The sequence below is a fragment of the Motacilla alba genome, chromosome 12 (assembly GCF_015832195.1).
Source record: "Motacilla alba alba isolate MOTALB_02 chromosome 12, Motacilla_alba_V1.0_pri, whole genome shotgun sequence".
In the NCBI taxonomy this organism is placed as follows: domain Eukaryota; kingdom Metazoa; phylum Chordata; class Aves; order Passeriformes; family Motacillidae; genus Motacilla; species Motacilla alba.
The window spans coordinates 10,171,812-10,193,591 of NC_052027.1; the positions used below are offsets into that span (position 1 = coordinate 10,171,812).

At 46.7% G+C, this 21,780-nt stretch overlaps 1 protein-coding gene across 2 annotated transcripts; it reads right to left on the reverse strand.

Moving 5' to 3' along the window:
- Positions 1-108: 108 nt before the first annotated feature.
- CFAP100 (cilia and flagella associated protein 100) lies at positions 109-13,951 on the reverse strand. Of its 2 annotated transcripts, none has more exons than XM_038149144.1 (15): positions 13,702-13,951; positions 11,447-11,533; positions 10,943-11,049; positions 9,521-9,710; positions 8,843-8,910; positions 8,026-8,189; positions 7,372-7,452; positions 6,575-6,756; positions 6,353-6,497; positions 5,562-5,610; positions 4,827-4,978; positions 3,938-4,073; positions 3,257-3,459; positions 1,612-1,705; positions 109-656 (listed from the first exon to the last, which is right to left on the reverse strand). In XM_038149144.1, the coding sequence occupies exons 2-15, from the start codon at positions 11,469-11,471 to the stop codon at positions 588-590; spliced, it is 1,665 nt and encodes a 554-aa protein (XP_038005072.1). In that variant the 5' UTR covers positions 11,472-11,533; positions 13,702-13,951; the 3' UTR covers positions 109-587. The 2 variants fall into 2 exon arrangements, with proteins under 2 accessions (XP_038005072.1, XP_038005073.1); XM_038149145.1 differs by having other exon boundaries at positions 13,683-13,951.
- Positions 13,952-21,780: the final 7,829 nt, after the last annotated feature.

Genomic DNA, 21,780 nt, shown 5'->3' on the forward strand with positions numbered 1-21,780 from the left:
GTATTGTTCTTTGCATGGATGCATCTGACACAAAGCTAATTACTGGCAGCTTGATTTCTGCAGAGAGCTTGTGGTTTTCCTTCAGTTGTGTCTTCTCCACCATAGTGGGGCAGAGTCTACAATGGCTTTGGATTGGAGCATAGCCCTTGGTTTTTAGAGTCCTTCAGAAGACCTGTGATTATCATAAATGTCTGTGAGGTACCTGCCCTAGCTGTGCCTTAACAAAGATTGTCACCTAGGACTGTCATAGATCTCACTGCTCAGGTTAGTACAGATAGTGCTGATGGCATCAAAAACCGAATGAGACAAGAACTGGTGCTAAGCAGCAGCTTGAGAAGCAAAATGAGAGGATTTTAATTTATTTTCTTAGGCAAAATACCAAAGGAAGGGAAAAGGGGTTGCAAACTTTCCCTGGAATCTTAGGGTAGGAGAAGAAAGAAATTTCATGGGACAGTAAAGTTCAGTTGAGCAAAGACTGACAGATCTAGGAAAGACTTCTGGAGCAGCGTCAGCTGTGGTTGAGGCTGTGAGCTATGAGCTGTGGTTAAGGCTGTGTCATCAGGAGAAAATAATATAATTGTTCTTCCTTATCTATTTCCTTGGCTGTTCTCCTTCCTGGCAGGTGGGTTGGAAGGCAAGGCCGTTTTCTTGTAGTTCTGCAGAGGAGGAAGAGGCTCTGCATCAGTGCTTGGTAGGGTGTCTGACCAGGCAGCTAAAGCTGCTCTGTGCTGCCGGGCTGGGAGGGGCTGTGGCCCTTGCCCTGTGCTCCAGGCAGGCTGCAGGATGTCTGCTGAGTGTGCTTTCTGGATTGGAAGGTGAATGTGGAGCACCTGAAGGCTGTGTGTGTGCCCCTGCTTCAGCTTCTACAACTCGCTGTTGTACCTACAACTGCTTTCTGACTGAAGCCTCATTAGTCCTGTGCCAGGAGCAGGATGGAAAGTTGGAAATCCAATGAAATATCAGAGGGAGGCTGCAGAACCCTCTATTTTCTCTTGGCTAAAGAGGCAGGGGCTCATGGCCCCTGCTCTCAAGTCACCTGTGCTGTGTGCTCTCAAGTCACACTGCGACAGAACTGGGGTCTCCTCACGGCCGTGTTGGCCTGGGGAAGGTGCAGCAGCAGCCATGGCAGAAGCTCTGCATGAGCCTCTCAAGGGGCCAGAGCTGAGTTAGGGAGGATGTGGAACATGTCAGACAAGGTGTGGTTTGATGTGGCTGAGCTGATCTAGGGCCTTGCTGCTGTTATCAGGAGTGTCCTGCTGCTGCCCACTTCCTCATTTGCCAATTTTTGTGCTTGGTTTAATACAACCAAGGTAATGAGTTGAAATGAGCTCACTGAGAACTGGCAAGTAGTGGAGGGGGTCATGTGGTTGAGAGAAGGATGATGGGAGGACACTGAGCTGGAATAATGTGCACTGTGACTGACTTCCCAGCAGTGGCTTAAGTTCCATCACTCCTGTAAATTGGGCTACGCTTGGTTTTGGGTGCCATTGCCACACAGCTGTGGAAGCCCCTTAAGAATACTTTTCCCTTAAATACTTGATATTCAGGTACCCCCAGCTTTTCCAAAGTGAGCTGTTGAGGTGAGGTGTTTCCACAGACCCCTGCACTTACCTTTTTTTCTTCAGGTACCTGTGATCTTTCCATGTCCCTTTTCAATCCTTCATCCTGCTGCTGCTTTGCTTGTTTCTGCTTTTCCTCTCTGAGCCTTTTGAAGAGAGGGAATAAAGGATGGGTTAAATGCAGCTTGCAGCTACCCCAGCTGTACTTTTGACACACAGCATCAACATCTAACATAACATCTTACATCACACCTTCCATCTAACCATTGGAGCACAAGGGTTGGGGCACACCTGCTGCTGGAGTTGGTTGCTGTGAAGGGTAAGAGGGAAGCCCTGCCTGCAGTTGGTCCTGCTCTTTCTGGAGTGATGGGTGGAAAAAGCATGTCAGGCTTTGACACAGAGATGCTGGGCAGTTGTTCTGTTACAGACATGCCCTGCACCCCTTTCAGCAGGTGGCTTATGCCCTGCAGGGTGCTCCCCAGCTGCGGGAGGCTGGTGCTCGTTGTATGCCCAGTTCTCAGCAGTGTAAGCAGGTCTGTGGCACACAGGTGTGAGCTGCTACACCCACTGAGCTACACTTGGCCCAAAGGGGCACACTGGGGGCCAGTTCTGCTGCTCCAGGTCCCTCTGAAAATGAAGTGCTTGAACAGAAATGGGCTCAAGCTGTGGAACAGTGGTGCAGAGAAACTGCAGTCCTAACCATGTAAACTTGAGGAAAATGTTTAATGCTCTTTGTAGGGTTTGTTGTGTTTTGGTTTTGGTTTGGTTGTTTTTGTTTTGGTTGTTTTTTGGTTTTGTGTTTTAGGGTTTTTTTGTGGTTTTTTGGGGGGTTTTAAAAAATCTTTATTTTTATTTGGGGTAGGGTTTGTAGTATCTTTCCTGAATTATTCTCCTCCATCCCCAGCACAGAATAGATGTTTGTCATACTTATTTTGCAATTTAAGAGTACAAACCTATTCACAGAACATCAGGAAGAAGCACCATACCTTTTCTACTACACAGCTGAATAATGATGCAGAGAAAGAGAATATGCAGAACCAAAATGTCACTGTCTGGCTTTAAATCCTCATGTTAATCTGTCTGATTCACTTGAGGATGGCCAGATGCAGTCATCAGTTCAGTTATATTTGTTATTTGTGAGGTGAAATTTTGTGTAACTGGGCCTACAGGAACGTGTCTCATCTTGGGACTTACACTGACTGTGTTAATTGCTACTATTTAATCTAGTAATACAAATTAAACTTAAAAGTTTTGTAGAAGAAATATTTCAAAGCTGGAGTTGTTGACAAATGCCCCTATGTACATATTAAAGTCTGACAAATTATTAGGGCAAGGCAGACAGTGTTAACTTGAGCTTTAATTTTCTATTTATTCAGTTTAAATTTTGTTACTGTAAATTATTTTCTTAAAATAATGATTATCATAATAGATTCTGGTTTTGATTGTGGATTGTTTTCTTTTCTATTCTTCTAGATTTTTCTACTGTAGTTTGCAGGTCTTTTCTAATGTAGCTGTGGGCTGCAGTTCACTGATGAAGAGATGCAAGTACTGTGAATGTAGAACCCTTACAGAAGTAAAATTGGATGGATTGCTTACATGGAATTTCAGATTGCTGCTACAGTTTTTTGGGTTGATTTGGCTCTTTCAGCTGTCAACACTTAAAATAGAGATGTTTTCCTAAGAGGGTCTTGCCTTACCTTGCCCTCTGTTCCTTTCTTATGTCTTTCACAGCCTTTTCTATCTTGGCTGGTGGGATTCTCTCCACGCTGTCCAGTAAATCGTTGAGCTGTTTTTCTATTACCTTTAACATCTCCACTGTTGGCAGGTTTGCCTCATTGTCTCCAGTGCACTGGAAATAGACTTCCTGCACCTTCTTGTTCAGGCTTGTCAGCATTTTGTCCTAGAGGTGACAAGAGATATGGTGAGTGGCACAGCTGGGTTCTGCCAAGTGGAACCATAATATCCCTCCAAAACCAAAGGAAATCTGTGAAGGAAACACTTTAATCCCCTCAATAAGGCTCAATTGCTTGTTTCCTGTTGGCTAAGGGCAGTGGCCGGAACAGATGGCTGAATTGAGCCGTTCTCCTGTTGGTCTCATCTTCCCAGCCTGGCTGTGGCCTGGTCAGCTGGCAGCTGCCCAGCTGTCTCTGGGAGCCCTGCTCCCACCTGGCAGCAGCTGTATGGAGCACAGGTTTGCCCCAGTTTGCTGCCTCAGCAGTGCCCCAAACCAGCCTTGCTGTAGCTCCATTGCTGGCAAACACTGCTGATCCCTCCTCAGTGCAGCCCCTGTGTGCTCTGCTCCCAGGATGGATGTGCCTGGGGAGAGGAACCACTTGTGCACATGTGAACCCCCCTTGCCTGGATCCTACTGTGTATACCTGGTCATCACCTTCGTGTTCTCCAGAGGAAAAGAGCTGAACTTTGAGTTTCAGGTCGGCTACTTTCTCCTCTTCCTTGGCCACGGAGGCTCGGAGGGTGTTTACCTGCTCTTTCAGCGCTGCCAACTCCTTCTCCCTAGAGGGGAGAGAGAGGAGGTGTTTGGGCAGGGCACCTCTGGAACACACGGCTGTGCTCCCTGCAGCCTGGGCTGGTCCCTCCTGCTGCCGGCAGATGGAGGTAACACTTCAGCCTTTCCTGGAACTTGCACCCACAGCCCTGAAAACACGGGGAACTTCGGGGTTTCTTTATGGAAAAGCAGTTACTGTGCTGGTGTGGGGGAGGGAGAAGTAGCATTGCTAAACATTCAAGGTTTTTTGGTAAGTCAAAGGGGGATCCAGACTACCTCTAAAACTTCCACAAGGAGATAAGCTACATTTTAATTGGGAATATATTTGTCTACCTGCCATTGACACTGTGGATTACAATGACACTTGGGTTCCCTGCTGCCTTCCTCTAGGAAGGTTTTTCCCTGAGTCAGCATTGGTGCTGCTCTGGATCACTCCAGGAATTGCCTTATTTCTTTCTTTGGTCTTCCTTCATGAGAATTACACTATACTGACATTGACTCCAGGATGCTTAATGCATCATTCCCTAGCCTGTGCCTTGAGGACTAAGGAATTAGCCCCAAGATCAAGTCTTATCTCCTAAATTAAGCACGTATGGGACACTTTCCTAGGAGCTCAAAGAAAGACCCTGCTGTGTGAACAGCCTTATGTGTGCCCTGCAGTGTGTGCCGGACGGTGAGGTGTCTGTGGGGCCAGAGGGGTCACTTCTGTCTGGCAGCTGGGCCACAGGGACCCCTTCCATCACCTGCAAGGTCACACTTACGTGCTTTCACGTGTGGTGATGAAAGTCTGTTGGACCTTGTTCCAACTCTCTGCAATATCCTGCGAGTTCAGGACAAAGGATAAGTTCTCATCCAGCATCTCCATGAAAGTAGTAAGCAATTGTTCAGGATCAGTAAAGTAGAGCTCAGGCTCCTAGAGTGGAAAACACATGTGATGAATCTTTTCCTTCCTCTAGATTCTGTTCCACTGAACCACGTGGAGGTTGGTCTGCACCAGCTCTGGCTATTCAAACGTTCTTCCACCTACAGAAGTCCATGTTTGTCCACGTGCAAATACACATGGACATCCTTCCTGCCATGTGTGTAGCTGTACTCTGCCTCAACAGCTCACCTTCAAAACAAGTTGCATTTTGGGAGGTTACAAGTGTTGCAAACATCTGTGAGTGGGAAAACCTCAATTTCAGACATAAGCCAGTAACTGCACTAATTTAAAAATCTTTCATTTTGTGATGTCATATCTCACTGGAGGATGGCAAGCTTAGAAATGATGGTAGGGTTTTGGAAACTGAAGGAGGAAAGTTAAACTAAGGTATTTATAATATGTGTCACCAAAATGGGAACATTCAGGAATGTATAAACATACATTTATAATTTGTAGCTATAATTTTAGTGACTCCTCAAAACTGTAACTAATGGTTAGAGGGTGAGGGGAATTAGTAACATTGATAAATGACACAGGACAAACAGAAAAGACAAATATTTCAACATCTTCTGACCTCATCTTCATCCGAGCTGGTTTCACACTCTGCATCCTCCAGTGAACTTCTGAAAAGCATTTTGTGTGTTAGGCCCTTAGAGAATTGACAGCTCAGAGGGGCTCTCGTTAGTGACATAGGAACAGTGTTATTCTTCACTTTCACTGTTTACTCCTCTGCACCTTCATCCCTTTGCCTCCCTGTGGCTGTGGGATATTTAGGGGTCCGTAGGGTCTAGGGGTCACACAAACAAGCAGCACAGGAGCTACTTCTGTCCATGAGCAAACTGCCTTTTGTGCTGCCCTGGGCTGTGCTGGCCAGTGGGGCTGGAACGACACATGAACCTGAACTGAAGGTGTTGATCCAAATGCCTTTAAACTCCCTGGGAGTGAGTTTAACTCACTCATTTGTTTAATGCTTCTTCCTCTACACAAGAGCTGGAAGAGGGGGAAGTGGTGCTTTGCTGCTGTTGGCAGCTCAGTCTGCTCATCACTTTCACTTGTACCTGTCACCCTGTGCCATGAAGGGTTAAAAACCTCTGTTTGCATCCTCTTAGTGACATCTTAGTGACAGCCCCACCTGAGGCAGGCTCTCAGCAGAGGGTCTGAGGGATGGAGCTCACTTGGAGCAGGCATATAGGTACTGACTTGCACACCTGACATCTTTCTGTGGTATCTGCATTTGTTCCAATAAGCTCCAGATCTTGGAATGCCCAGCCAGGGTGAGCAGTAGGATTCCCCTGTGCTGATTGCCAGTCAGCTGAGTGCTCTTGTCAGTCCTTGAGTCTGTCGTTTGCATCATCTGGTACTTACATTTCTCTTGATAGAAGAGGCTTCAGGAAGTGTTTAAGCTGTGGCCTGACATCACGTGCCCTGAAATCCAAACTCTCTGAGAACAGCAGGGAACTTGGTATATCCGTGAAGGTGACACTGTGGGCAGTGTCTGTGGGACCCTGGTCTGGAGACAAGAGGAAGTGTCCACTTAGAGCCAGGGGCTGTCCCAGGCAGGAGCAGCAGCCCTTTGCTGGCACTCACCCTGCTCTGTGGTGGAGGGATGCGAAGCACTTCCTTCATGAACTCTGGGTTCTGTTTCCTTATCCTTTTCTTTTTTGTGCCTTTTTCTGTGTTTTTCCTGCCACTCTTTTGGAGATAGCTGGTAGAGGATGTCCCTGTACATCTTGTACTCCTGCAGGGTGTCCTCAAATCTGGAGATGTCACTGGGTTGAGAGAAGTGGACAAAGATTGATAGCAGGGAGGGAAGCCTCTGTTTGAGCAGATTTTGTCTCACTCTTGATGTTCAGTTTCATCCAGAGAAGGGGAGAGAGGGCACATTTTTTCATGGCTATGGCAAAGGCAAAAGGGAACCTGCCCTCTGTGCTCTCTGTGGTTTCTCATGTGGAAACTGAGAATCAGTCATATTCCCTGGTCATGTCTCTTGCTATGGTACTGAGCTTGCTAATTTTTGAATTTTTACTTGAAAAGGAATGAGAAATTTTTCCAGCTCAACTCATAATGGTAATTATACTTTTTTTTTTTGTCTTTCCCTAGGTCCCCATTAAAATGCATTGCTTAGTTTTGTGTGCATTTTAATCTGTTGTTAGGCATTTAATTTTGGAGTTGGAATATCTATACTTTTAAAAAATGTAATTAGAAAACTAGATTAGTTGTCTTAGAAACAAAGCGAGCATCTGGCTTTGTCTCTAAAACAAAAGCCAAAAACATTTTGACTCTTAAAATGGAACATTTTTAGAAATCTATCCCCTGCAAGGGCTGTGAAGCTGTAGCACTGTAGGGGCAGTTAAAGGTGAGGCAGGAGTAATGAGTGATCTTACCTTTGGATTTTCTTTATTTCAGTTGTGAGTCCCTGGATCTCTGTTATTTTCTTTGTCTTTGCTGAGGTTTCTCTTTTGGCTCTAGGAAAGGATGCACGAACAAACCATTAAACAATTTAGTAGTGAATTGAGGTGCCTATGAAACAGTGAAAAAGATGTGTTATGAGCCCTAGAAATCTGTGCTATAGATGTACCCCAGGACATGCTTGGCTCTTGCCTGAAGACCCTCTTGTTCTTGGCAAAGTGTGGCATCCCAGTGTCCAGGCCTCCCTAACCTGGCTGCTGCTGAGGTTGCAGCTGTGCCCTTGTGATACCTGCAGTGGGCCAAAGTGCTCCGTTTGCTTCACTGAGGGCTTGGGCAGAGGCATCTCCCTCCAGTAAAGGGTGTTGTGAGAAGAATGGAAGTGGTGGAGCCACCAGCAGGTTCCTTGCTGCCAGCAGATCAAGGGCTTTTGCAGTGAGGGTATTCCCTGGGTGTTGTTCTCCTTCTTCTCTTTTATTGAATGTGTGGGAAGAAAAGAGCCACCAGAACTGTAGCTCTGGGAAACTCAGAGTGTTCAGCCAAAACCCTGCAGGGAGGTCAAGCAGCAAATTCCTGTGCCCAGAATGAAATAGCACAATAGCATTGAAGGTGGTTCCTTCAGTGCTCCTTACCTCCTCAGTGCTTCAACAGAGTGGTTGTGGTTCTCCTTCAGGAACTCATCAAACATGGCAGCGTCCTTCTCCATCCTTCTCTCAGCCTTTTCCAGCTTTTTTTCCTCATCCTTGGCTATGCTCTCCATCTTTTTAATCTCCCCTCTCTTTACTGCAATGGTGTGCTGAAATGAGCCCAAAGGCAATGCAGTCACATCAGCTGGTTGGATTTAAAGGTACACTGGTTTAGCTTTGGACCTGATTACCAAATTCCCTGATAGCTGTGGGCAGAGAGGGAAAGGATTTCAAACTCAGGTGTGTGACTTAGTGCAAGCCAGGTACATGGAGGCCAGGAGTTATTTCAGAAGGAACCTAGCAGAGAAGCAGTGAATCTAAAGACAGAACTCAGAAGTCCCAGCACTGCATTAACTCCTGGCTGACAAAGATTGATTCAGTTGTGTTACAGCTCAATAATAGAGATGACTAATGGGAATGTTTGAGCACAGTTACTCCATTCCCCATGTTGAGTTCAGAATGGCTCCCAGCCACAGTTTATGTACAGGACAGCAGGAGCCAAAGATCAGTGTAACTGCATCTCACAAACGGGATGGTTTCGTGGTGGGAATGAGCTGCATTCCTTTATTTCTTGGCTGAGAATTACTGGGCTACAGATTCTGAGTGACTGTAAGGCAGGACTTGGACAGTCAGTTCACACTCTGATATGTGCCACCTTGGAAAGATCTCTAGGCATTGATCTCAGGAGAATAAATGTCGAAACAAAGCAACACAGGGAAGAGTAATTAAATGAACAGAAAATAGCATGCTGAAAGCCATGTACCTCAAGAAAAAAGATTTGCTTTCTGTCCTGCAGGTAGCCATGGAAGGTCTCCCTGTCGAATGCATAATCTGAAATTAGAGTATAAAGTTGCTTAGACTAGAGAGGGGGAAATATGGCCAAGGCAAAGCACAATGAATATGTAGGCTGCCACGAGCATGGAGCTGGCTGGCATTGGAGTCAGCAATACTGATTATGGTATTATAGTTATAACCTTGTTTAGGATCAGTTTCATATGGATTTTTCATGGAGTGAAACTAGGGAGAATGGAGTGGACAATCTGGTCCTTGTCCTCTAGACGTTAATGGCAAATCTACTCCTCAGGTCAGAGGCAGAAAATTTAGGCCTGTATCCATTAAAATCCAACTTTAGGTTGGATTAGTAGAAAGGTTTCCACCACACAAAATCCTGCAAGCCCTCAGCTGGCTACCAGCTCATTGCTGCGAGGCTGGTGGGACCCAGGCTGCTGTGAGGGGTGGCCCAGGCTCTGAAGGGGAACGCCTGAGCTGGAGATGGCTCAGCCATGCAGGGGCTGGCAAGACACAGCACAGAACTGTCTGTCTGCATGACCCCACCAGAGTCAGCCAGAGCCAGCTGCTCTGCCCAGCCCCTCTTTGGCCTTAGCTCTGGGCTGTTCCCCAGCTGAGCAGCACCATTGCAAAGACAGTGCCTGTTCTCCACCTTTTTTCATGGCTAACTTCCGTGAGAGCATCTCCTGGAGATATTTCAGTCTCTCTTCACATGTTGCCTCTTTTCTGCTCTCCTCTTCTTCCTCCCTTTTCAAAGCTTTCCTCAACCCACTTTTTGCCTTCATTTTAGTGGAGTAAGTAGTTTTCTCATGGACTTTCAGAGTCTTCCTCTTTTCACGTTCCTGTGAGAAGTCAGATATGTGTACAGTTTGAGCCTGTGCTTTGTTTGCTGTGGTTTATAAAGACATGAGTAAGTTATTGACAGCCTGGAAATTTGCAGTGGTGATACCCTGCTGATGCATATTTGCCTAGTTTATCTGAACAATCCCAATAATATTCTCTCTTGAGACAACTGAAACACTAAATTTCTTAGCACTTGTTGTCATTATTTTGTTGATTTGTATTCTGCATCCATCCACCAGCTGTGCCAGTTTGTATCCACTCAGTGTCCTCATTTTTCCTTCTTGGGTTATTGCTGTGAGCAAATGGAAATTTTCTGAGATTCATCCTTGGAGTCCCCTGGTTAAAGGGGGACAGCTCACACTGAACCAACTCAGTCTGACTTCTACAAGGACATTTAAACCATTAACTTCAGATTAAGAAGATCTATTCAAGCCCACTCCAGAAGCTTCTGGAGATAAAAGGTGTTTCTGCTCAGTGCTGTCACATGGACTGAAGTGTAATTCAGTGCTGTCTGCACAGTTTGGGCTGGGTTTATGGTGAGGACATCACCCAGCAGACATCCTTAGTGCACTGCTTCCTAAGCTCTTCCCCATAACTGTCTAGTGCCCTTCAAGCCAAGCAAAAACCAGACTGTGTCAGTCACCAGTGTGAGGTGAGGAGGCCTTGCTTTAGACCTCTTGCTTCCTTTCACACTATGCCAGGATGTGCAACCATGTGCAACAGTCAGACCTCCCAGAGATCACAGAATCCCAGAAAGGTTTGGGTTGGGACCTTAGGGATCATTTAGTTCCAAAGCCCTGCCACGAACAGGAGCACCCCACTAGACCTCAAAGCCTCATCCAACCTGGCCTTGAACACTTCCAGGGATGGAGCATCCCTAATAGCCTTGAGCAACCTGTGCCAGTGTCACCACCCTCACAGTAAAGCACTTCTTCCTAACATCTAATCTAAACCTTTCCTCTTTTAGTTTAAATCCTCTCCTCCTTTTTCTAACACAATCTGCTTGTGTAAAAAGTCACTCTATTTTTTATAAGAACCTTTAAAATATTGAAAGATCACAATCAGGTCTCCCTAGAGCCCTGAAGATTCTGCTCTCCAGGCTGAACATCCCCAGCTTTCCCATGAAGAGGTCTTTGATCTCTCATGTGCTAAATTTTGGTATTCTGTTGGGTGGGTGCCTGCCTTAGTAAGTGCTTGATAACATAGTTTAGCCTAAGGCATGTGTACATACCTCCTGTGCCTTCTTAATTTCCTTGTGCCTCATTGAGAAAAGTTCAGTATCTGATGGGACTTTAAATGGATTTTTCATTGGGTTTTTTTCATCCTCTTCTGTGCTTTCTGGGAAAAAACAAACAAACAAACAAACAAAAAACCCAAACCAAACAGAAAAAACCCCAGGATGAGAATGGAGAAGATGTGAAGCTGAATATCTGGATCCAGTGCAAAGGGAGTGGGATGTGTTGTGTTACACCTGGAGTGCTCCCAGCTGCAGATGTCTAACAATGCTGGATCAAGAGCAGGGAGCTGGATAGGGCTCCTGGGAAGCCAGTGACAAAACTGAGACCTCTGTATGGTTAGTCATTTGGCCATATCTGATGAACAACAACATTTCAGCCAGGGATTTTTCTGTCTGTAGCTGTTTTACACACTTCATCTGTTTTGGGGCAGAAGAACCTGACTTTGGGCCTCTCCTCTGAGCTGACAAGGAAACATTGCTGGAGCATTGTGTCCTTACCTGACAGCACAAGGTGGGTTTCCATTTCAAGTTTGGAAGAGAGACTTTTAGATGTAGATGCTGTATGTCAGGATGGTGTCTTTGACCCTGGCCCAAAGAAAATGATAAATCAGTCAGCTGGGATCTGCCAGTAATTGATGTGATAAGTTTTACAGCAGTGACAGGCCTAGGGGCTTTCCATATTTCAACCACTGAGCCTGTGGTGTCTGTAGCAATTAACAAAAGGCTCCATTAAACTGGGAAACACGTATGTTCTGACCTCCAGAAGGAGATGTTCATCCCTGCCTTATGTGAAAGCTGTGTAAGATGCAGTCCTGCTTACACGTAAACTGATGGGAAATCAACAACAAAACAAATTTGGAAACAGCAAGCAACCAAGTCCCTTGTCTCTTTTTCCACCCAGTCGCCAGTTCTGATCCACACCCATGCTTTTTCATCCTCCTGTCACTAGTTCACAAGCTACATTTTTACTCACTAAAGCTCTTCCCAGTAATTGCTTCAGCATTGTGGATTTCTTGCAATAAGCATGAATGATTGTTGGACAGCACAGACACACTTTACAGAACTCTGTTGCCTTTCATTTAAGGTTGGCAAACTGTTGAAGGTTATTTTTTTGTTTCTCTGACTCCGGTCTTTTTGTAGTTTTTGCTATGGATCCTAAGGGACAAGCCATAGTGGGAATGATCTCACTTACAAAGAACAGACAGAGCATTGTTAAAGCTATCCTTTAATCACCAAAGGCAGCAAGCTGGGCTTAGTGAGGTATTAGTTCAGTTGATGCAATTCTGCTGCTGGCACCATTCCTGACCTGCACTGCTATAAGACACTGTAGAAAATATCCTCTTCTGCTTGCACTAGTTTTAGGGCTATTTTAGAGCTTCAGTTTTTGCTCTGAAGAGCCTCCAGTTTTTATGTATTTTGAGCTAAACTCATCTGGCCTAATTTCCATGTCTGTCCTTGGTGCTTTGTGGTTTTTCTGCAGCTGCCCAATTAGTACCTTATTCTTTGGAGGTGTCAAACTTTCACTGCTGATGAGACACAGAGGCTGAGGTACAATTTAGGCTCTTGAATATATCCCAAATATTTCCTCTCTCCTTTTCAGTTCTTGAAGTACATTTACCAAGAACCTCCTTGACTGTTTAGAGTCCAAACCTCTCTGACCTTTGCTTAATGTAAGGGGATATTTTTCTCTAGGGTCTCTCATCTATGTCCTGGAACAACATCACCCCTGCTGCTGATGTGAGTTTTGGAGAAGGCCCCATCAGGGCAGGAGGCTGAATCCCTAAATACAGTTTGTGAACCTCACGGAGCAGTTGCAGTGAACACCTGGAGCTTCAGCCCTCAGTGTACACCTTGATTTCTGTAATCTAAAGCCTTTATCACAAGAATTTTCTTGTTCCTGTGGTTGATTTAAATTCCTCCTGCAGGCAATGAGTCTGAAAAGCAGGACTAGACAGTGGCATATGGAAAATAATTGTCAGTGCAACCCTCAGAGATAAAAAGTGCTTTATAATAGAATTTTAGCTAAGTATAGGAAACTGTGTCTATGATTAACTTAAATATTCATTTTATTAAGATACTTTTTGTTTGAGATTGCTGGTTTTTTTTATAGGTTGTTTGCACAGCACTTTGGAGATAATGCCAGAAGCTACAGAAGCTCTAGCTCTGCTAATTTATAATTATTGAGCTCATTAATGCAAATTTTAAAAGCTTCATTGCTAGAATCATTTGGCATATATTTCACTGCCTCTGACATTATATTCCACTAGCTGTATACCAGTAGCACGTGAATCAATAGATTCAGGGTTTTAATTCACTGAAAACTTTATGCAGTGCTTTTCCCTGGCAACAGGCTGCCAAGCAAAAAAAAAAAAAAAAAAAAAAAAAAAAGAAAGAAAAAGAAAAAACCCCCCAAAACCCCCCAGACCAACAAAACAAAACCCCCACAAAACAAAACAAAAATCCAAAGTAAATATGGAGATGGATCTAAAAATTAGTGCAATAAATCCATCCACCATGTTCCCAGAGCAGAGGATGTCACACATCTGTCCCTAGCAGAGTTCTCTGCACACCCTCCTTGCTGTTCCACGGTGTCACCCAGAGGTGTCACCCAGCGGTGTCCCTCTCCCCCAGCGGTGTCCCTCTCACTCAGGGGTGTCACCCAGGGGTGTCTCTCCCACCCAGGGGTGTCTGTCTCCCCCAGCGGTGTCCCTGTCCCCGGGGGTGTCCCTCTCACCCAGCGGTGTCCCTCTCACCCAGCGGTGTCCCCCAGCGGTGTCCCTCTCCCCGGGGGTGTCCCTGTCCCCCAGCGCTGTCCCCTGCGGGCTGCTCGGGCCGGGCAGTGGCGCTCGGAGCGGGGCCGGGGCAGCGCGGCCGCCGCGGTTTGCGCTGCCATGGAAACGCGCGCTCCCGACGCTCGGTGCGAGGTCACGGGAGCGCGCACGGAACCGTGCGGCGCGGCTCGGCTCGGCTCGGCTCGGCTCGGCTCGGCTCGGCTCGGCTCGGCTCGGCTCGGCTCGGCTCGGCGCGGCTCGGCTCGGCGCGGCTCGGCTCGGCTCGGCGCGGCTCGGCTCGGCTCGGCTCGGCTCGGCTCGTTTCGGCTCGGCTCGGCTCGGCTCGGCAGGTCCCTGGAGGGCAGCCATGGACAGCTCCCGGCAGCCCGGGCTGCCCCAGACCCGTCCAGCCCCGGCGGGCTGCGGGCGGCAGGCAGGGCTCCGGGCGGCGCCGTCCGTGCGCGTCTGAAGCTCCCTCTAAAAGGGAGAAACTGCTCTGCTGGGAGAGGCCTCCCTGCCTTGCTGGGTTCGTTATTCCATTCCCCCTTATTTCAGGCTCGGAATTGGGTCTTTAACCCAAGCAGAGCAGAGGGTTGAGGAAATGGGAGCTGGGGCTCCTGTTTGTGGAATGAGCATAATTTATCATCTGCTAACCTCTGCCTTGGTCTGTCCTTTTGAAAAGTGTGAACAGCCACAGTTTGGAGAGTATGGGGTGGGTGAACATTTACTGAAAGCCACCCAAGTCAAAAATGCTACAGAGCCCCCAGCATCACCTGCTGAAATACCATATAATTCTATAGAGGGTTTGACAAAATATTAGTTGGTAAAAAGCAGTATGTTTTCATAGAGGAAAAGATCCCTAAATCCCCTTATTTAACCTTCCCTGTTTCTGAGAAGACCAAATTGGTTCCAAATGGATCCTGTTCCTCTTTAGACCCTTTAGAATCTCTATTGATACAATTGCAGTTTTCAGAAATAGCAGTTTCTTTCATTTACTGATAGATTTCCAAACAGCTTTCTCTGTCTGAATAACTCATGCAATAAATAGCATGAATTTCTGTAAGTGCAAACTCCCATTTGATTGTTACAATTCTTTTCTGTAATTGCTGATTATCAAGAGACTGGATTCAGGCTACAGAAGAAAAATGCTTGTACAGAAAGAAATTTTTCTTTATTCTGCACATGAATGCTTTGATTTCTAGCAGTGATGCAGAAAACCACAGTGCTATCTTTAGTATATTTTGGGATAGTTCCCAAATGCATTGAGCAGTATGTATAAAAAATGGCATTACAGAATAATTTAAAAAAATAAATTCAGGAGTAAATTGTACTAAAGATGCACACTTTCTAAAGGCTTAATATGAAATGGTCTTTGTTCAGAAACACCAGTTTATTACAGAATTGTGAACTTGTCACAGTGGAAACATCACAGAAATAGATAACAGAAACTGAAGACACTTGAACAGCTCTGGCTCTGTCTGGCACAATCTCTGTATCAGTGAATTAAACATTTGTACATCCATTGCCCAGTTCTGAGCTATCCTTGCTAACCAGTTATTTCCCAAAAGCAGAACAGAGGTTCTTTAACAGCAGAGATGTATTTTGTGAATTCCTGGAAATGTGCGAGCTCTTCACATCTTAGTTCATTATTGGTTCACATGCCATGAGCTACTTAGGCTTTGCATTTCCTTGAGGGCAAAGAAGTATTTAAGGCCAGAAGGACATCTGGGGTCTATTCTTAGCCACCATCAACTTGGTTAATGAATGGAATAAAGAGCATGTGCAACATCATGGGAAAATCTGCCTGCCAGGAGCAGGCTGTGCAGCTGACCGTGCAGCTCCTTAGGGGTAAGGGTGCTTCAGGGCACCCCAGTTTTTGGGATCATTAAATGTTTGATGCCCATCTGAGAAAGCCAGGCAGTTGGCATGGTAAGAGTGGCAGGTGGCTGCTTGTCTTTCCAGCAGAATGTCTGAGATCTGGGGATTTGTGATTTTGTTAGGACACAGGATTGGGATTTCAGGATGTTGGGATTCTTTGCTCCCTTCATTTTTTCGTGAAGGGGCTGCTTGTCTTCTCCATTCAGTCCCCCTGTTGGTTCACAGGGATGCTGATCGCCTCCACAGAGGGGTTAATTAGTGTTGGCAAACATTTTGAAGTGGATGATTGAGAAATGGATGATTGAGAGAAGAAAGCTGAATCAGTACCTGCATAAAGAAATCTTCCTCTGTATGGGAAACTCCCCGTGTACCCAAGGATGCTGCACAGGCCACTGAGCAGTCATCTCCCATTGCCTGGAGTCTCCTCCAGGGCTCTCATTTATTGCAGAATTCCACTTCAGTCCGTGTGATGTGAGCCCCAATAGGTGCCACAGAGAGAACAGCCTGGCGGCAACCAGCAAGCACTGTGGAAATACCAGAGGAGCTGGAGCTCTTTCTTTCTCTGGAGCTCTTGTTCTGCTCTTTTCCAGGGAGTTGAGCAGCTGCAGAACCCAGAGCCTCTCAGGAGGAAGAAGGGGAAGGTGGAGCCTGTTTCTATGGTTCAAGACAAGGAGGGAGGAGGTATCCTCGAGTGAGTGCCCACAAGACACGGCCTACAAGAGCTCTGTGGAAGGTGGTGCAGGCAGCTCTCTGCTTCAGTAGGGTCTCTGGTGAGCTGCCAGCAGAAGTTTTCTGCTGGTGGGTCTCTCTGGGACACTGTTCTCCTGCCTTTCTCCAGCCTGTGGGCAAGCAGATGGTTGTGGAGATCCCACAGGGAATATATGGCTGCTCTCACAATTCTTTCAACGACTGTGCACACTCCTGAGCTTGGTAGAGAGGCTGAGAGGGGGTGAAAGAGGGACCAGGTAGTGGTCCATTTGTACTTTATTCACAGAATAAAGTACAGCATCAGCACCACAGCTCAATGAAAGGTGCTGAAAGAAACAGCACTGTCCATCCCACCTGATCCCAACACGTCTCTGTTTCACCGTGGACCATGTCCCTTCCCAGCACCAGATGGTTGTGAAGGCCACACGTGCTGCATGGGCACAGTAAATCCAGGGTCTCTCAACAGCAACAGGGATCTCTCCTCTCCCCTTGGCTCACAGGGCACAGGGAGGTGCTGGCCCGATGGAAAAAGGGTTACCATGGCTTGGGGTGGAGCCATCCCAAAGCAGAGGAGCAGCTCTAGCAGGAGATAAACTGGAGACCTCCCAGGAGCATCAGCGAAGCTCTGGTACCCGAGAGCTGGTTCCCCATGGGGTACAACCACTGGCACTGCTGCTTGCCCCCTGCTCCTTCCAGCTGAAGCGTACTTGCAGGAAAGGTCTGATCTCAAAATCTTCCAGCTGGAAAAATGTCCCGGTCACCTTTGCTTGGCCAGAGCCAGCCACGAGATGGCAGCAGCCTTGTGTCGCCGGGCTGGGACTTGGCTCTTTCCTACGCTTCCCGCTCCGGCTCCTCCGTGCCCCTTTCACATTATAGATGAGGTCTCCGGGTCTGACGGGCTCTAAGAAACTTTGTTCCATCCTCTGGATTGAAGGAGAAGTGACCCCCGAGGAGGGCTGTGAAAGAAGATCTGTGAGCTGAGCTCCCATCTTTGCAAACAAGCTGATGGAGCAGAACCACCTCGTCTCCTGATCCCCAGCCCCCAGGGTGTTCATGGGATGTCTCATCCAAAGTGAATGTGCACAATTCTTTCAAGAGCTCAGGTTTCAACCTAGTGGATCAAAATTGCTGAAGTTCCTGAAGGGCCGTATGGAAATTAAGTCCCTGTCATTCTTCCTTTCCCTGCAGCTACTCAGGGGTGCTGTGTGATGACTTGGACAACGAGCAGCAGGTGCTCAGTGATTTGTATTTCACACTTGGTCTTGCTGAGGATGCAGGCTCCCTCCTGCTGAAGAGAAAATGTTCTGCAGTCTTCAGCCTGGGATCATGGCCAGAGCTGGGACAGTTTCTTTTGCAATGCAAAGCTAATTCTGGTGTGTGCTGAGACATCTGCACACAGATAAGGTGTGTGCTTTGCTCTGGCTCCCAGCTAACATAGCCAAGGCCATGGAGAATTGGTTGGCTTTTGCTCCCTGATGTGTGGCTCAGGCAGTGTGGGACTGCTTGGTGGTGCTGGAGCAGAGCCTCGTGCAGATGCAGAAGATGACAGAATCTCAGCGTAAGGCTGTTGGAGAGGGACCTCTGGAGGTCTCTTGTCCAGCCTCCTGCTCAAAGCAGGGATAACTTCCAAGTCATACCAGCCTGCTCAAGGCCTTGCCCAGCTCTTTTGCAAATCTCTAAGGGTGGAGGTTTTGTGAAGTATCTAGACAATGGAGGCTGAGATCAGGGAGGCTGAGCCTGGGTTCTGTGGGGTGACCCCCCTGGTTTGCTCTGGTAAGGATATAAATAAACAATATGGTTGCAATTTCAAAGCCAGTTCTGAAAACCCACGTAGACCTGGTCCCCAGATGAAATCTGTAACTAGTTCCAGACTTCCCTCTGAGCTCAGTTCTTTTGGGAACCAGAGATTGCATTTGGCCCACTGTGCAAAAGAGAGCCACAAAGCTGCAGCCAAGGAGACTTTCTTAAACTGGACTATAAATCCACATTATTTGCACGGACAGATGACCCAGGAACCTGAGACTGAAATTTCATGATTTTGCATTAAGCTCTTGAGGCACAGTTCCAGCCTTTTTCCTGGCTCTTGCTTTGTGGCAAAACTTCAGCTGCTGTCACTGCATGGGAACAGATCCAGCTGAAAAAATACCCTGCCTGAGGAAAAGATCCTGTTTTATCATGATCACTGTGGTGGCTTGAGGAAGAGGGACACATGGGCTGGGGAAAGGTGGAATTGCCCCTTTCAGTGACAGCCTGTGCTTTGATCACTTAGGAAGATAGTGAAACTGCAGCTGGTAAAAAGGGCTGATCCTGCAAGTCCTACACACAAATTTTCTTCAACAGGAGCTTATTGAGCACAGCAAAAAGGATTAATAAACCAAAGGTATGGGTTGAGCTGCAAAAGGAAGCACGTGCTTCACGACTCCAAACTCTTTCTGCTCATGTGGAATGGATTAAAGATTAAAAAAACCCTGTTATGCACTTTGCTCCTGAGCAGTTTCGATCCTGTCTATCTTCTTCTCCAGAGAAGCTTGTACAGGAACTATTATCTGTAACTCAAAACTGTGGCTCATATTCCCAGGATAGCTCATGGGATCCACTTCTCCTTGCCAGAGAATGAGGCATCACTGGGTACCAGCTGCAGTGGTTCAGGAATGCTTGTTTTCTTGTAGGATCTGCCTATTTGCATCTGTATTTTGAGTGTGAAATACTGGGCCACATAGAAACACAGCAACTCTGCTGATGCTGGGCAGTGGATCTCCTGTGGGACAAGCCCTAAATCCACGTTTGATGTCTGTTTAGCTGGAATCATGGACAGCACAAACACCCTCCTCACGCAAGAACAGCTTTATTACTCAGAAATACTTTGAAATTCCAGATCCCGTTCCTATTCTTTTTGCCTGCACCGGTGTGAATGACCGCTGTTCTCCTCCCCACTGAGATGTCAGCAGATCCTGTAGGTTGTTTTCCACTGAAATGTCTCTTCTTAGGTAAATATTACATCTGGGGTTGCTTTGCCAGTGGCTTTCCTACCTGGAGTTTGTACAACAGGTCAATGCCCTGCTGGGAGATAAGAGGAATACTTGCTGCCAGTGCTGTTTGCTGAAATGCCACCCTGCTCTTCCCTCATCAGTTGCTCCTCCAAAGTTTTTTTAAATGTTGCTTAAGTCCTGGAGGTTTTTGCAAATTGAGGGAAATTTAAGACAAGATGTCGAATGTTTGGACAGAGCAGAAGGACTTGTTTATTGCAGCAGCCATGACTTGTAAATTATTCATCTGTGTGTAATTGAAATGCTCAGATCCTCAGAGGTCATGTTACAAAGAGTGAGGTGAAGGATCAGTGAGCTTCCAGCAAAACAGGAAGGTTGGCAGGTCCTGGGGAAGCCTTCTCCATCCACCTGCATCTGCTCCGTGGTGGTGCCTTTTTGCAGATGAAAACTGAGTTTTCAAGAAGTGAAGCAATGTACAAACACGTGTCTGGGAAGGGGAGAGGCCCTGTGTAAAGTACCTTCCTCTGTCAGCTTTCCCTCCAGTGGGAAGCACAGGTTTGAAGCCTGTTGCAGTGAAACATCTATACAGTCTGAGGGCACAGCCCAAGTATCAGCACACATACAGAGGACCCTGGGCTCTGTGAAATGGAGAAGAAGTTCCAAGGACCAAGAGAGACCAGAATAGCTGTGTAAGCAGAAAATAATCCAGTGCAGTTCCACTCAGCAGTCCTGTCTCCAGACAACACCAAACTTCAACTAATTAAAAAGAGCAGATGCTAGCTGGAACGCTAATTGGAACAGCTATCAACTTTTCTCTGTACTTAAATCTGTATTCCAGCTCTCTCATACCAGGTTTGGAGAGAAAAAGTTAACCCTTCGGGTTGTTTATTTTTTAGACATGGCATATCCTTGGAAGAGAGCATAATGAAAGTTCTATGAATAGGTTTGGATCCAGGTTTTTTCAGTTGAAAACAATTCTCTGTCTAATAATGCAGAGCCATCATCACAAAAAGCACTCTCACCCCTTCTCTTTCACTGTGCTGTCAGTAAAGTGATCTTGCTCAGCTTTCAGAGGCCTTGCAGCAGTGCTGGGCACAGAGCCAGCTGCTCTTCTTCTCTGTATGTATTGTATTAGATGGACACCTCTTCATTAACCTGGCCTCATTTGTTCCCCTCAGCCTGTATTCCTTCTCATTAGACTTGATGTATGATCAAGAAAAGAAAGTGCAAAGAGCTCAGCTGACATCTGATACACTTATAAATAGCCTTTCTGCCCTGCTACAGTTCTGTGGCCATCCCGATGGCAGCAAGCACTCGGTGTATCACACTCTTCCTGGAACTGGGATGCTATCGAAGATTTTCCTCTAAAGCAGCCAAATTTGGACTCTGTTGGAAACTGGGTGCTTGAATGCAGGCACCACTGGTCTGTTCCAGATTGGCAGTTCCTTAGTCTTGTCCTGATCTCCAATTCTAAAGAGATCAGGCAAAGGCATTGTTCAAACAGTGAGGCTCTTCCACTGTTCCAAGCCCTCCCTGCTCCCTGTGACAGGCAGAGGCTCCCTCAGCACAATGACAAGCTCTGGACTTTTTCTACAACTTTGCTCACACTCCACCCCAAGCTGCTGTTACTCCCTTCATTCCCAAGCCCTGTTTCCTCCCTCCCCCTCAGGGCTGGATCCTATCTCCTCCCTGGGCTCACTGAGTCCATCACAGGTCTGGCAATCCTTGTTGAGATGTGTCCTGAGTGCTCTCATGAACACCAGTGTTCCCATCTAAGCACAATCTCCTCTGGTTTCCAGTGGATGATGAGGAGAGTATCCCTTAACCCCTTTTTCTTTTGCTGACCTCCTTGGTTGATAACTATTGTCATGTCCCACACCTTACTGGCACTGAATGAGCCTCAAATTCAGCTCCCAAAGACATTGCCAGGGAGTGATGAATTTAGGCAGGAGAGCTATGGAGGATTACAGGGCTGATTGAGATATTACAGATTATTCCTGAATCATATTCTCGTAGGTCTGAGGAAAGAAATGAGTCAGATCCTTCCAACACAGTTTGACCTGGCAGATGCAGCCAGCAGCCAGCTCAGAGGCTGTGTGAGGAGCTCACAATGTTTTGCAAATGGAATAAAGTTCATTTAACACTGCAGGCCTTTATTTGCTGTTAACTCGAAGGCCTCTCACCTGAAAACAACCTGCAGATCACTTACCCCACCACTGCTTGCAGGAGGAATTAGGTCCTGAGAGCTGCTGGTGGGAAGGAGGTGGGTATTTCTGAGACATGACTCCCTTTCCCAAGGCAGGGTAAAGGTCTTTTTCCTGTGATGCTGAGTTCATCACTGAAATACTCACAGTCCCTGTTCCCTTTTTGGATAGCAGGACTCTGCCCCAAAACCACTCTCCTGCCTCTAGGCTGTCTCTCAGCACTGCTGCCAAATATTGGTCTTAATGTCATTTTGCTGTTTTTTGGCTGCTTTCTCTTCCTAGGT